General features: G+C 39.2%; 2 protein-coding genes across 2 annotated transcripts in view; both read left to right on the forward strand.

Annotated features, from left to right (window-relative positions):
* The first annotated feature begins 526 nt into the window (after window positions 1-526).
* SLC16A5 (solute carrier family 16 member 5) lies at window positions 527-11,369 on the forward strand. The gene is given in 5 exon segments (XM_074260734.1): window positions 527-631; window positions 633-754; window positions 9,128-9,271; window positions 9,691-10,488; window positions 11,116-11,369. Coding segments are annotated over 5 exon segments (1,392 nt in total). The 5' UTR covers window positions 527-557.
* Window positions 11,370-11,445: 76 nt separating this feature from the next.
* The window catches only part of ARMC7 (armadillo repeat containing 7), a 42,885-nt gene continuing 39,521 nt past the window's right edge, over window positions 11,446-14,809 (forward strand). The window contains exon 1 of the mRNA XM_074260738.1: window positions 11,446-11,801. The gene's annotated coding sequence lies outside the window, so the exon portion shown is untranslated. The remainder of the gene's footprint in view (window positions 11,802-14,809) is intronic.

The following is a 14,809-nucleotide window of genomic DNA, read 5'->3' on the forward strand; positions in this document are numbered from 1 at the left end:
GGAGTGTGGTAGAGTGAGTGCCCCTTTCCCTGTTAACTCCAGGGTAGTCTGAAGTCAAAAGACTTATACTCAAATCTCCCCTCTGTTTCTTACAACCCATGCACCCATAAGCAAATGCTTTCTGCTCAGGTGACTTCTCCATTAAATGATAGCGTTGGTCATGATTTCTTTTCAGCTCTAAACTTTTGGGAGGAGAGATGGGTAGAGCACGTAACAACCTTAAAGGGCCCCATTCATCCCCCTGACATTCCTGTTCCCACTCATTCTCTACAGCCTCTCCCTTATCTCTTCCTGTTTACCTGGCTCCAGGAAATCAAAACAGAATTGGGAGTGCCACTTTCTCTGAGGGTGGTAAGCCCTTAGGGGAATCTGGGTGGCCCTATATACTAGGGCTAGAAGGAAGGACAGGTTTCTATTGAGGTGGGGGGGATCAATCATGCTCTTCCTTTGAATATGGCCAATGGCCAATAGGAAGGGCAAGCTGCTCAGGCCTCCACCGACCTGGCTCCTGACCTCTTCTTTTTCCTCCCAGACCCTAGTGAGTCCTGTAGGAGAGAATGCATCAGGCCCAAGAGCAGACAGAGAGCAGCTGGTCTTGGGTGGTGCTGCTGGCCACCGTGGTAACACAAGCCTGACACTGGCTTCCCAACTTGTATTGGTATCTTCTTCACTGACCTCCAACATGATTTCCAAGCCAGCAATAGCGAGACATCCTGGTTTCCCTCCATCCAGATTTCATTACTTCATGCTGGAGGTGAGTTCCCTTGCAAGGGGGCGGGACTGGAAACATAGAGACACAGACAGACCATGAACCTAAAGAAGTGGGGTCAGGGGCTTCATGCTCATTTGAGTCCACACTCCTAGGACCAAAGAGTTAGAGCTAAAAAATGACTCTTAGAAATAAGTTAAATTAACTCCATCTTTATATTCAAGTAAGACCTGAAGTCTAATTACTTGCCTAAGATCACACAGCTGGTTAGTGGGATGAAATACAGAATCATAGAATGTGAGAGCAAGAAGGGACCTTAAACCAACTAGATACATGAATTAGGAATACTTGCGAATACCTTTATATATATGTATATGTATATATATATATATGTATATGTATATATATATGTGTATATATATATGTATATGTATATATATGTGTATATATATATATGTATATATATATATATATATATAATATATATATATAAATCTCGTTTGCTTTTCACAGAAACCTTGCATATCAATATTTTAATTGTCCTTTTACAAATAAGCAGGCTAAGTGACTTGTCCAAGATCATTTAGCTTGTAAGAAGCAGAGCTGGGCTTTGACCCGAAGTCCAGTCTAGTCATCTTTCTCCTCAGGATCTGGTGCTAAACTTTCTGGCAAAGGTCCAAAGATCCTTTTTCTTTCTTTGTTTTTCATTTTAATACTTTATTCCCTCCCACACTTAGTAAAGACAATTTTTAATATTTATTTTTTAAAATTGTGAGTTCCAAATTCCATTGCTCTCTCCATTCTCTCTCTAATTGAGAAGGTAAGCAATTTGATATGTTAAAAATGGGGGAATCATGCAAAACATTTTTTTCCAAATTAGTCATGTTATAAAAGAAAACAGACCAAAAAAAAGAAAAGAAAAAAGAAAAAAATAATCTTTTTTTTTTTTTTAATGTGCTTTTATCTGCATTCAGACCCCATCAATTCTTTCTCTGGACATGGATAGCATTTTTCATTATAAGGATTTTGAAGTTGGATCACTGTATCGTTGAAAAGAGCTAAGTCATTCATAGATTATCATAAAATAATATTGATGTTACTGTGTATAGTTTTCTGGTTCTGCTCATTTCATTTTGCATCAGTTCATATAAATCTTTCCAAGTTTTTCTAATCATTTCTTATATCACAGTAGCATTTCATCACAATCACATAACACAATTTGTCTAGCTATTCCCCAGTTGATGAACATCCTCTCAATTTCCAACTCTTTGCTACCAGTAAAAGAACTGCTATAAATATTTTTGTGCCTATAGGTCTTTTCCATTTTTGTTTTTGATCTCTTTGGGATACAAACCTAATTATAAGTGATATTACTAGCCTAAGATCCTTTTTCAGCTTTTATCTCCTTGCCCTGCCCTCACTAGAAAAAAAATTCCATAAAATATCTTCAAGGAAAGACATTACAACACCGAGACATTTTTGCGGTGGAGCACTATGACCATGGAACATGGCATATAATCATAGATTTGGCTGGTTGGGGTTTTTTTTGGTTTTTTGTTTGTTTGTTTTTTTACTGCTCTGTTTTTTTCTCTTTTTTTATTATAAAGAAAGGATGTTGGAAAATTAAAATATCAAAAACAAGAAATTTCAATAAAAATTGAGAGACAAAATTTTAAAAATTTAACCTCCTATTTTTTTTATTTAGAATTTTTTCCCCACAGTATATATGCATGGGTAATTTTTTTATACTATTATGCCTTGTATTCATTTTTCCAAATTATTCCCCCCCTCCACTGCCTCCCCCCGATGACAGGCAATCCCATTTTACATGTGTTACAATATAACCTAGAAACAATATATGTGTGTAAATACCATTTTCTTGTTGCACATTAAGTATTAGATTCCAAAGGTATAAGTAACCTGGGTAGATAGACAGTAGTGCTAACAATTTACATTCACTTCCCAGTGTTCCTTCTCTGGGTGTAGTTGTTTCTGTCCATCATTGATCAATTAACTTCCTATTTTTTAAAATATGACACATTAAAGTTCCAAATCCAGATTTTTTCAAATGCAATACTTGATCTGGGCTTTCTATTGACATTCTATCAGGCTCTCTTGCCCACCTTTAACAGATACAGATGATTCTTTCTCTCTATTAGACTGGGTTGGTTTTGGGCTAGAGGCAATTAGCGGCATTGCTCAATGCTACTGAGTCTTGTGATTTAGAGGACTGGACACTGGAACTGATTCTCTACTGAAATCGGGGTGCCATAGATATCACCAGATTTAGTCATAGAGTACTTGCCAATATGCTGTAATTAATTTTTTCAATAGTAATTCATTTTTTCCAAATACATGTAAAGATATGTTCATTTTTATAAAATTTTGTGTTCTAAATTTTTCTCCCTCCTCCCAAGATAGCAACCAATCTGATATAGATTAAATATGTACAATCCTTTTAAATATATCTCCATATTTATCATGTTGTATAAGAAAAATCAGACCAAAAGGGGAAAAAATGAAAAAAAGAAAAACAACCAACAAAAAAGGCAAAAATAGTATGTTTCAGTCCTCATTCAGTTTCCATAATTCTCTCTCTGGATACATCCTAAATCTATTGGAATTGCCTTAAATCACTACATTGCTGAGAAGAGTAAAGTCCAACACAATTTGTTATCACAAAACATGTGACTAAGTGTTCTCTTAGTTCTGCTCACTTCATTTGCTAAATAATTATTCTGAAGATTCTCCAGTTGCCTACAATATCACTGAATTTGGAAGTCACAAAACCTAAATTCAATTTTCAATCTGCCATGTACTACTTTGAGTAATGTCTTAATGTCTTTGGGTCTTAGTTTTCTCCTCTGAAAATTTAGGAAATTAGATTAGATGGTCTGTCTCTAAGGTCCCTTCAAGTGCTATTTCTTTGAACTGGACCTTTGAGCTTATGATCCTTTTGTCCCTTGAAGTGTTCCCAGAATTATCTGTAGTCAGGGATGAGGCAGTTTATTTCAGGAGGAGGTGAGAGCCTCCCAGGAAGTAATTACTATGACTGTTCTGCATACAATGAGAATTCTTATCAGTGTAGGAAGAAATAGTACATAAACACATGAAATAGTACATAAACACATGAAATAAATGGAGCTAAGAAATACAGTTCTCTTTGGTACTTTTTGGAGAGCTAGGGAGATGGAAGAAAGGAAATAAGCATTTAAGTGTGGGCTATGTGCCAGGTATTAGCTTAAATGCTTTTCTAAAAGTTATTTCATTTGATCTTCATAACAACCTTGGGAATTAGGTGTTATTATGTCCATTTTACAGTTGAAGAAATTAAGGCATAGAAGTTAAGTAAGTTGCCCAGGTTCCCACAGCTATTAAGTATCTTGGTTAGGTTTAAATGTGGTCCTTTCTCCTAACACCAGGATAGCATTCTACTACTTCTGCTAGTTGCCTCTCAGCTTAGATGTTTGTTATTGTTCTGTTGCATCTAATTCTTCATGATCCCATTTAGGGTTTTCTTGGCAAAATGGTTTGCCATTTCCTTCTCTAGCTCTTAAAACAACAGATGAGGAACTGAGGCAAATAATGTTAAAAACAGGTCATACAGCTAGTAAGTGATTGAGAGCAGATTTGAATTCAGGAAAATGTCTTTCTGACTCAGGCTGGGCACTCTGTCCACTACAACAGCTAATTGCCCCAACTTAGCTTTGTGACCTCCTTCCTGATCTCAGGCAATTCTAAGAAGTTTCCAGGGAAGAACAGGGCAAGAAGCCAGGATCTTCAGAATGTCTAACTGCCAGCTCTTTTTTTGTTTTCATTTTTTAAAAATATTTTAAGTTTCAAATTTTCTCCATCTCACTATCCCTTCTCCTACCCATTGAGAAGGTAAGAAATATAATACTTATTTTATATGTATATATATATAATCCAAAATAGATTTCTACATTAGCCACATGAATAACTTTATTTTTGGTTCTTCCCAATGGAGGAATCGGGGTTGGTATGAAATAAAAAATATACCTAGAAAGCAAACAAATATGAATAAGATCTGATACAGGCAATTTTATTCCCATGCAGACTGAGAATGCCAAGCAGTAAAGAATCACAGAATAATAATAGTCTTTCAAGAGTCTTCATTAAGACATTTGCAACATTGCTACTTATGAACTATTTCACATTTTACCTCCACTGTTTATAGACTCATTAGTCCTAAGTGAACTCTTTAATTATTTCCTAAAACTGTTTCTTTGTCTATGTGAGACATTCTCTCTTGGCTGGCTGGTCAACTTCTACTTATTTATGTCCCAAGTGCTCTAAAAACTGGTACCTTAATGCCCCGGTGCTTAGGAAAGAGCCAACTGTTTTTGGAGATCTCACAAGTCCATATACCAAAGTAGAGAAGATACAAAGAAAGAGGCAAACACATCCCAAATAGATGTTTCTCTAAGAGACTATAAGCTTACAGTTTTCCATCTTGTAGATGAAAGGCATCTCTGAGCTAAGAGTCATCCTTACATCTGGCAGCCAGCAGAAATAGGAGCCCATAGAGTTAGGGATTATCCCTTTAGTGGGAGTTCCAGTACAGCAGCCAATTAAGAGTCATCACAACTGACAACAATCAGAGAAAATCCTCAATGAGAAGAGTGAGGAGCCCCTCCATCACGCATTCCCACTTTACATTGCTGTACAAAGTGCTTTGCAAACTATAAAACACTATATAAATTTCAATTATGATTGGTTTAATCTACTTCCCAGAATTCTTTTGAGGATCAAATAAAATAATATATAAAGCATTTAATGATGGGAATAAGAACTCTATTTGTGATTTCATTAATATGAGAACTTTCAGATGAAGAAATTCCTTCAATTCAAGTTAGCATCTTCTCTACAAATTGTAGCCTTAGAGAGTTACTTAGACCTCAGAGAGGCTAAGTGACTTACCCTTATGTCTCAGAAGCAAGACTTGAACACAGCTATTCCTGGACTGGAGGCTGACTCCCTGTTTACTATGATAGACTGCTTCTCATAACTTTATAGTATGATAGATTTATTTAGGCTTTTACAAATGTAAACCATTTCTCCCTCTCACATCCTGAAATCCGCCTTTGCTGGGACTGTTCTTTTCCTTAGTGGTCCCTAGAGGTTCCCTCAGTAGCTGTTTCCTGGCAAAAGTATTGGTTTCAGTTTTTGTCTTAATAATCTCCTCCTAGAAGGGGATGCCTCATGCCTGACCTCAGGCAATTCTAGGAGGTCTCTATGAAAGAGAAGGGCAAGCAGCCAGGATCTTCAGAATGCCTGAGAAGGAAATCACAGCCCTCTTTCCCCTTTCAGTCTGCATACATGCTACCTCCTTCAGCTTGGCTCTAAAGAATGAGAAGGATAACTGAGGCAGGTTCAGGTTTCTTCTCCCTCCCTTTTTTCCCCTCTCACTTGGACCAGAGCATGTTATACTGGTTCCCCCGGCTGTCTTCCAATAACCAGGGAATGTTTGCCTTGCTTTCTCATGAGATTTGTTGTGGAGAAGTGGATTATCAGAGCTGGCAGAGAGATGGGAACAGATACTGCTTGTTCTTGGCCTATCCTCTAGCAGCCGGGGTAAAGACCTTAGTCCAGGGAGTCTCTTGGCAGGAGAAGAGATGACTTTCTGACCCCTTATACAAAGGAATGATGGCTGGGAGAGTAGACTGAGGGTCAAAAAGCCTTGGATTCACAAGTCTCACTTCTGACATATATTAACTTCATACTAAAAGTATACATATTGATGTTTCCATAAATACTTAACAGTAGATGCAACACTGGACTTGGCATTAGAAAAACCTAAGTTCAATTCTTCCCTTGGATGCTTACTAGTTTTGGGCTTCCTGAGCAAATCACTTAATCTCTGTATGCTTTAGTTCCTTCATCTGTAAACTGAGGATTATAATAACATCTCTTTTATAAGATTGTTGTGAAGATCAACTAAAATATCTGTTCAGCCTTTAGCACAATGTTGGGCATCTATATAACAGATCCTTAAGAGATTCTTATTCCTTCCCCTTCTAATCAGATGTAAATTACTTGGAGGTTAAATGTTGTTTTGTTTTTGTATTTTTCTTCCTAGCACATATGCCCAGAACATAATAGCTATTTAATAAGTGTTTGTGGAATGTTGAATTAATTAGTGGGGAACAAACTGATTGACTTATTCCACTGCCCCAGAAATACACATTTAGCTCTCTGAATACATGTTACAATTGGTATGTATACAACAATCAGGTTTATTATATTCATCCCCCTATATAGCCTTCCATACATTTTATAAAACCCAATTTATACACATTTTTATATTTCTCTTAATACTTTTAAGTTTTCATTGAAATTTTAATTTTTATATCTCCTACATTTCTCAATCTATTCCTCCTCATGCCAGAAAAACATCTCTAATACTAAAAAATAAAAAAGATTTTTAAAAATTGGTTCAACTAAACTAACCCATACATGAACCAAATCAGATGTTACAGGTATCCATATCCATAATTCCCTAACTCTGCAAATCAAGGAAAGAAGGCCTGATAATTATAACTTTATAGCATCCCATTTTTTATTTTATTGTTGATCTTTTTCCATTTACGTTGTTATAGCAATTGTATACATTGTTTTCCTAGTTCTTGTACTTTGCATCAATCTGACAGCACAATAATTGGTGCTTCTCAACTTGTTCCACCATCTCCTTTGTTTCCAGATCTTTGCTACTGCAAAAAGTGCTACAGTAACTATTTTGGAACATATGAGATGTAGTTTTTTAAATTACTGACCTCCTTGAGGGAAGATGTCTAGCACCAGCATCTCTGGATCCAAATTGACGTTTTAGTAATTTAGCATAATCCTAAATTGCTTTCTAGAATGATTGGACCAATTCATAGTACTTTGACCAGTGTTAGACAGCTCTTTACTTTTACGGACTTTTCCATTCATTTTATCATTTAATTCTGTGAACAATCCTATGTAGTAGATAAGTATTATTTTCCCTGTTTAACAGATGAGGAAATGAAGTAGCTCAGGGAATTCACCTAACTTCCCCAAAGTCATAGAGCTAATAAATTACAGATTCAAACCTCAGATTTGCGATTACAACTTTGTGCTCTCTCTGTTATTGTACATATATACCCTTCTTTTTTCCTCCTACAATCACATATGATTGATTACATACATACACCCATATTATCATGTCTATATACCCATACCCTCTTATACATATTCATACATAATCTCTCACATTCACATACACATTCCCAATTCACCTCTAATCTTATACATTTATAACCCATACTTTCTCACATTACCAGGTCACTGGGAAAGGTAACATTTGAGAAAGCCCTGAGTCATAGTAAGAACAGGAACTGGATGGCTGGAAGCTGTATGAGGTGGGGTTGGAGGTGCTGTCCTGGTTAAATGTTCTACAGCAGATAGTCTATGGTAGATAAATAGATAGATCATTTCCTGATCTCTATGTCTTAGATTGGGGGATGTCCCCATTGGATAGAGAAAAAACTGGATAAAGGAATAAGTTAGAAGATTTCCCCTTAAGAATATGTTAAAGCATTTAATCAATCCTTGTTCCAGAGTTCCATGTTTGAAGATTACTTACATAAATACTTTTAATCATTAACTCCATGCAACCTAATAAGCTGTGTAGGACACAAGAACAGATAGCCTTAGAGAATAGAACTAAAAATAATTGCAAAGCAGCAGCTTTAGACTTTATAAAAGGAAAAACTTCCTAAAAGAGCTGAATGAAAACAACAAATAATAACAAAACAATAATTTGCATTTATGTAGTGCTTTAAGATTTGCAAAAAACCTTAAGTCATTTTATCCTCACATTAATCCTATGAAATAAATACTATTATTATCCTCATTTTACAGCTGGGGAAACTGAGGCAAACAAAGGTTAATTGACTTGCCCAAACTAGAAACTAGAAAAATATCTGAAACTGAATTTAAATTCAGATCTTCCTGACCCCATATCCTACACTCTATTTACTGTAGCACTTAGGTGCTTTGTGGTAGGATAGGCTGTTTCAGCATGATTTCAGGAATGTTGCAGAAAGGATTTCTGTTCAGGGAAATGGAAGATGCTAAGATTCCTTCCAGTCTGGAGTTTATATATTCCTATGGGGTGGGTTAGGATGAAAGAGGTCCCTTTGATTCAAATATGCCCTTTCAAGAATGTTACAGAAAGGATTTTGGTTCAGGAAAACATCAGACTGTGAGATTCTTTTCCACTTGGACCTTGTCTGATCCTATGGAAGGGGATTGGATGAAGGAGCTCCCTTTGGTCCCAATGTATCCTCCTAGGATGCTCTACAGAACTTCAGGCTCTTCCTCTGGCTCCATCCCTAACCTGCCCCACTCTCTTTTTGGTTTCACCTCCCCCAGGGCCCATTTGCAGTATGCTGGTGGAGCGCTTTGGTTGCCGTGTGACAGTGATGCTAGGGGGAGTCCTGGCCAGCTCAGGCATGGTGGCCAGCTCCTTCTCCCGCTCCCTTAGCCAGCTCTACATCACAGCCGGATTCATCACAGGTGATAGCCATCAACTGCCTTTTCTCTTTCTCCCCCTAACCTCCTAAGCCCAGGGTTTGGTGGGATGGGGATTTGGAGGAGCAATGGCAGGAGATGGAAGGGAAGATGGTGGATCTGAGAAGTGTGGTTGGGGAGAGAAACAGATGGGCAGGTTGTTTGAAGGCAGGGGTGCTGTGTTGTTCTGGCTTGCTCCAGAAGTGATCTCTGGCTTGTTCCCAGGGGGCTGCCTCTGTCATGGGCTAGAGGCCATGCCAAGTCTTAACTGGACTAGCTAAGTGGGTGGGGAAAGGGGCAAAACTGCCACTTTAAGGAATTGTTGGTGTGGGGAATGGACCTCAACTCTCATCAAAGCTTGAGAAGACATAAGTGGATGGATCACTGAGATGGCGTCTTTTCCTTCCCCCTTCCTTCCCCTGCAGGCCTAGGGATGTCCTTCAGCTTTCAGGCAGGCATCACAGTGTTGGGATACTACTTCTCCTACCACCGGACACTGGCCAATGCACTGGCCTCAGCTGGGGTCTCCATTGGTATAACGCTCTGGCCCCTGCTTTCCCGCTACCTCTTGGAGTCCTTCGGATGGAGAGGCACCTTCTTGATCTTTGGAGGGGTCTTCCTTCATTGCTGCATCTGTGGGGCTGTCATGAGGCCTGTGGCACGTAAGGCTGAGTCAGCCTACCCCCTACCCAACAAGGTCCCTGAACCAGGCTGTCTGTTGACTTGTGGCCAGGCTGTGCGGCGACATCTGGCCTTTGACGTCTTCCTTCAGAACCAGGGCTACCGCTTCTATACCCTGGGTGTAGTGTGGATGCTGATGGGCTTCACAGTACCCCACATCTTCCTGGTACCCTTTGCCTTGAGCCATGACGTGGAAGAACACAAGGCTGCTTTGCTTATCTCCATCATTGGCTTCAGCAACATATTCATTAGACCCATGATTGGGGTAGTCGCTGGCCGGTCAATGTTTTCAGGTCACCGTGTGTTCCTTTTCGCCCTGGCAGTCTTGTTAAATGGGCTGAGCAACCTCATTTGCGTTATCTCAGCCAGCTTCACTGTGCTAGTTTTTTATTGCTTGGTGTACAGCGTCTCCATGAGCGGCATCGGGGCTCTCGTCTTCCAGGTGCTCATGGATATAGTGCCCATGAACAGATTCTCCAGTGCCTTGGGTCTCTTCACCATCCTTGAAAGTTTCACCATCCTTGTATCTCCTCCATTGGCTGGTGAGGATAGGGAGGCTGCCAGTTGGGGAAGGAGGCTGGGGCTGGTATCTGGGAAGGGGAATTCACCCTGGGAGGGGAAAAAAAGAAGGTATAGGTAAGTGTGGTATCATGGAAAGAACACTGGATTTGTTTTGGATATTTACCATCTTTGTAATCCCAGGCAAATCATTTAATCTCTCTTAAACCTATGTTCCTCATCTACAAAAATGAGATAAGTAAACTAGATGGCATCTAAGGCCTCTTTCAAATCTAAATATTATGAGCCTATGGCTAAGTCCCCCAGTGAAGGGAAATTGCCATATATCACTCAGACTGACTTAAGTTGATGACATAGTAGGAAAAGCATGGAATTTGAGTCCAAAGACTGGGCTGAGATCCAAGTAGCTAGCTGTATGACCTAGAACAAATTTTATTTCCTCAACTATAAACTGCTGATGGTATCATTTGCCTTGGATATTTCCCAGGATTGTGGTGAGAATCACTCTTTGTAAATGGGAAAATGCTATGTCAGTTGTGTGGTTTTTCATCATGACCTAGGAACCTGTCAGGGAAGAGGAGTCTCAGAAATAGCTCATAAGGTCCCTGCATCCCTCACCTCTCTCAACTTGGCTTCCCTGTCCCATGCAGGTCTACTTTTGGACACTACTGGCAACTTCAGCTATATTTTCTACATGTCCAGCTTCTTCCTCATCTCAGCTGCATTCTTCATAGGACTCAGCTTCTTCATCATCCTGAAGAAGAAAAAGAAAGAGAAGCAAATAATGGACACAGTCCATGAGGAGCCTATTGTAGAAAAGGAGCTTAACCTGAGAAACACAGAGGAGCCTGTGACTCAGTCACACTCAACAGTTACATATGTGACCTATGTGACAAGCGTCTGAGCCAAGGAACTCTAGAGGGCAAAGACCATAAGTTCTTTCTAATTTCAGGTCCTTCTGTTCTAGCCTTCATTTTTTCATGTCTCTCTGGTTTCACCCCACTCAAGGCCCATTGAAGCACTAGCTTCTTGAGCTCACTTACCCTGTGATCAGAAGGTTCCTCTCCCCTCAAAGAGGTCAGAAAGAGGAACTTATTGTATGTTTTCCCAGTCCCCTGTCTCTTCCACCTCTTGGGAAACAAGAATTCTCAGAACTAGGAGAGGCTATGAACAGCATTGGGAAGAGGGAACCAGATTTATTCTAGCAGAGACCAAGAAAAACAGTATGTTTGAATTACATGAATTACACCCAAAGACATTGTTTCCTGGAGCAGCTGGCTATAAAACTCGTTGAACTAATGGGGTGGATTAATGAAGCACAGAAAATAGGTGTGGGGTAAGTGCTATTCCCCTTACCTTGTTTCTTCTTTTTTTTTTTTTTTCTCCACTTGGCTGGAGCAGTCTGGGTGGAATTTTTTTTGTTGACTTGACTGGATTAAGTTTCCAAAAAGAAGCTTTCTCAGGGACCTTTAAGAATTGATTTTCTTTGCATGACCTGAACTTACTCTCTGTTCTGCTGCACACAGGCAGGGATGGAGTGCCATGGCCCTGATTCTGCTCAGCAGGAGTGAGTCAGTGCCCTCATTGGCACCCTCTATCATCATCAAGTAAATGTGGACTTACTCTGGATCTTTCTGCTTCCCTGTGCTAAAATCCCACCTATCTGTGCCATAAGGCAGGGATGCTTCAGGCACAAACCTTTGTATTGAACTATTTTTCCTGATAGGGCAGAAGGAAATTCAGATTCATAGAATATTTGTCAAGTGCCCATTGTATTTACCATCATGGAAAATATAAAGATGAGTTTAAAAAAAAAACAAAACTGTCAGAACTTAGGAACTCATGATCTAATAGTAGGGGAGGCTGGGAGTCTGGCATGAGCCATCAGGCAGATAAATTTGCTGCTAAGTACCAGGCCTTACAAAGGTTTTTTTGTCCCCTCCCCTTCAAGGTTTGGAGGCAGCTAGGTGGCTTAATCAATGGAGTACCAGATCTGGAATCAGGAAGACTGAGTTGAAATCCAGCCTCAGACACTTAATTGTGTGACCCCAGGTACTTAAGTCTATTTGCCTTAATCCAGTAGAGAAGGAATCACAAACCACTCTAGTATCTTTGCCAAGAAAACTCTATCAACAAAATGGTGTAAGCGGTTCAGAAAGAATTGGTGTGACTGAACAACAGCCCTTACCAGGGGGAACAGCCCAAAGGCTTAATAGAAATCATAGTTTACTTGCACAAAAGTCTCTTTCTCCAACCTTTAAACCCTAGGTCATTGCTTTCCTCACCAACATTCCTGACTCCACTCCCACCCTCACTTTCTCATGGGGACAACAATGCCAGGGCAAGATAAGGACCAAGGACAGAGAATCAGTTTGCATAGTGAGAAGCTCTATAAGGTGGGGGAAGGTGACTTGCAGAAGGAAGTAATTTAATTTTGGAGCCACTTCCTCAAATTCCATTATTATCTCAATTTTCCTGGGGATTTCATAACTGTGGTTCAGTACCACTTCACATTTAATCTGGATCACTTGTCTTTTCACCCACAACAAAGATCTAGAGGATCTAAAACAGAAAGGTGGGAGATTCTTGATCCTTCAATGTCCTCTCTTTTGAGTGATAAGATCCAAGTGGTATATTAATCCCCTGAAGAGGCCAGCCCCAGTAGTTGCAAGAGAACCGTGTCTTTTGGCAAGAATAAGGCTACACTTGATTTGAAGGAGTGGAAAGGACAAAGCAATGGTCTTGGTCCAATGGTCTATAGCTGTAGAACAGATTTTGAGATTCTCATTGGGTAATATGTGCAGAGTTCTCTTCTCAACCTTATGCTAAGAGGGTGACTTTGTCAACCTACCTGTCTCATGGATAAATTGGATGATCTATTGGAGTCTGTTTCTTTATCTGTCCCTGATATACTTAGTAGTATACAACTGTATCAGATAAAAGAGAAATGATCGAAGGAGGCATCATCATTCAATGGGAAGAGGTCTAGCCTGAAAATCAAGGTGTAATTCTGATTCTGTCTGTTAGTGTGTGATTGTGGGCAACTTCTTTTAATGAGAATATTGGAGTTGATCTCCTTTCCAATTCTAAAGTTCATTGTGAGGAAAGCTTCTATATCCCCTTAGATTTGCACCCATTCTTACTAAACATTTTTTGGGTCCAGATATATACACATGAAACTCACAGACTATTTAACTTTGGTTCCCTCTGCCCCATTGTAAAACAAGGGAGGATGAGCCCCCAAAAAGTACCCAAATTTTAGACAGCTAGGTGAAGTGTGTGTTACCTAATTGTCAGGAAGATGCATAAAAACAGATTTAATCTGGATTTCATGTCTTACCACCCAACCCCTTGCTCATATGCTACTAGACTGGCTGCTGAAGCAAATAGGATTCTATGGAAAAATCATTCTTCAATGAACATTATCTTTTACTAAATTGTAAGTTTCTTGAGAGCAGGGACTGTCTTGTACATCTCATTTTTATCCGTAAGTGAGAATTTACTGGTTTCCAAACACTTTCTTCACATGAACCTTGGGAGGTAGACAGGGCAAGGATAATTCTCCCCCTGAGCCCTAGAGAAGGAAAAATAGCTTGTCAAGGTTTTGAATCCAGGTCTTCTGTCTAAAATCAAGTGTTTGCTGCTATACTATGTTGTCTTTCTTTTTTTTTTCTTTTTTCATTATAAGTAAGGGCTTTGGGGAAACAAGGCAAGGCAGTTAGGGTTAAGTGATTTGCCTTGGGTCACACAGTTAGGAAGTGTTAAATATCTGAGATCAGATTTGAACTCAAGTACTCCTGACTCCAGAGCTGGACTATGCACTGTGCTATCTAGCTGCCCCTTGTCTTCTTAATATTATCTGTACACAGTCCTGCTCATAAGATATTCTTGTTACACATTTATTGAATGAGTCAATCAGCAAGGGTTTATGAAGCACTTGCTATTTGTCAGGCACTGGGATAAGTAGTAGATATACAAAGACAAAGCACAAGAGTCCCTGCCCAGAAGCTTACATTCTCTATTTGGGGAGACATAGAAATAGATACAAAATTTTTTTTAAAGCAGACCAGTGATTTTATTTTTAGAAGGAATTCTTGATAAGGAACCTACTCCTACATATGCAGGTCAAAATCTATTCTGCAACTTAGTGTTAATGAGCTATCTAGAGATACTTAGAGGTTGTGACTTGCTGAAGGTCATATAGTGTGTATAAGAAGAGGACCTGAATCCAAGGCTTCCTAACTCTTAAGACCATCTCTCCAAACTCTTCTGATCATGTAACACATATCAAGAATTTGAGCACAATTCTAATATATGTATATTATTTATAATAATAACATGTAC

Source organism: Sminthopsis crassicaudata, chromosome 4, assembly GCF_048593235.1.
Source record: "Sminthopsis crassicaudata isolate SCR6 chromosome 4, ASM4859323v1, whole genome shotgun sequence".
NCBI lineage: Eukaryota > Metazoa > Chordata > Mammalia > Dasyuromorphia > Dasyuridae > Sminthopsis > Sminthopsis crassicaudata.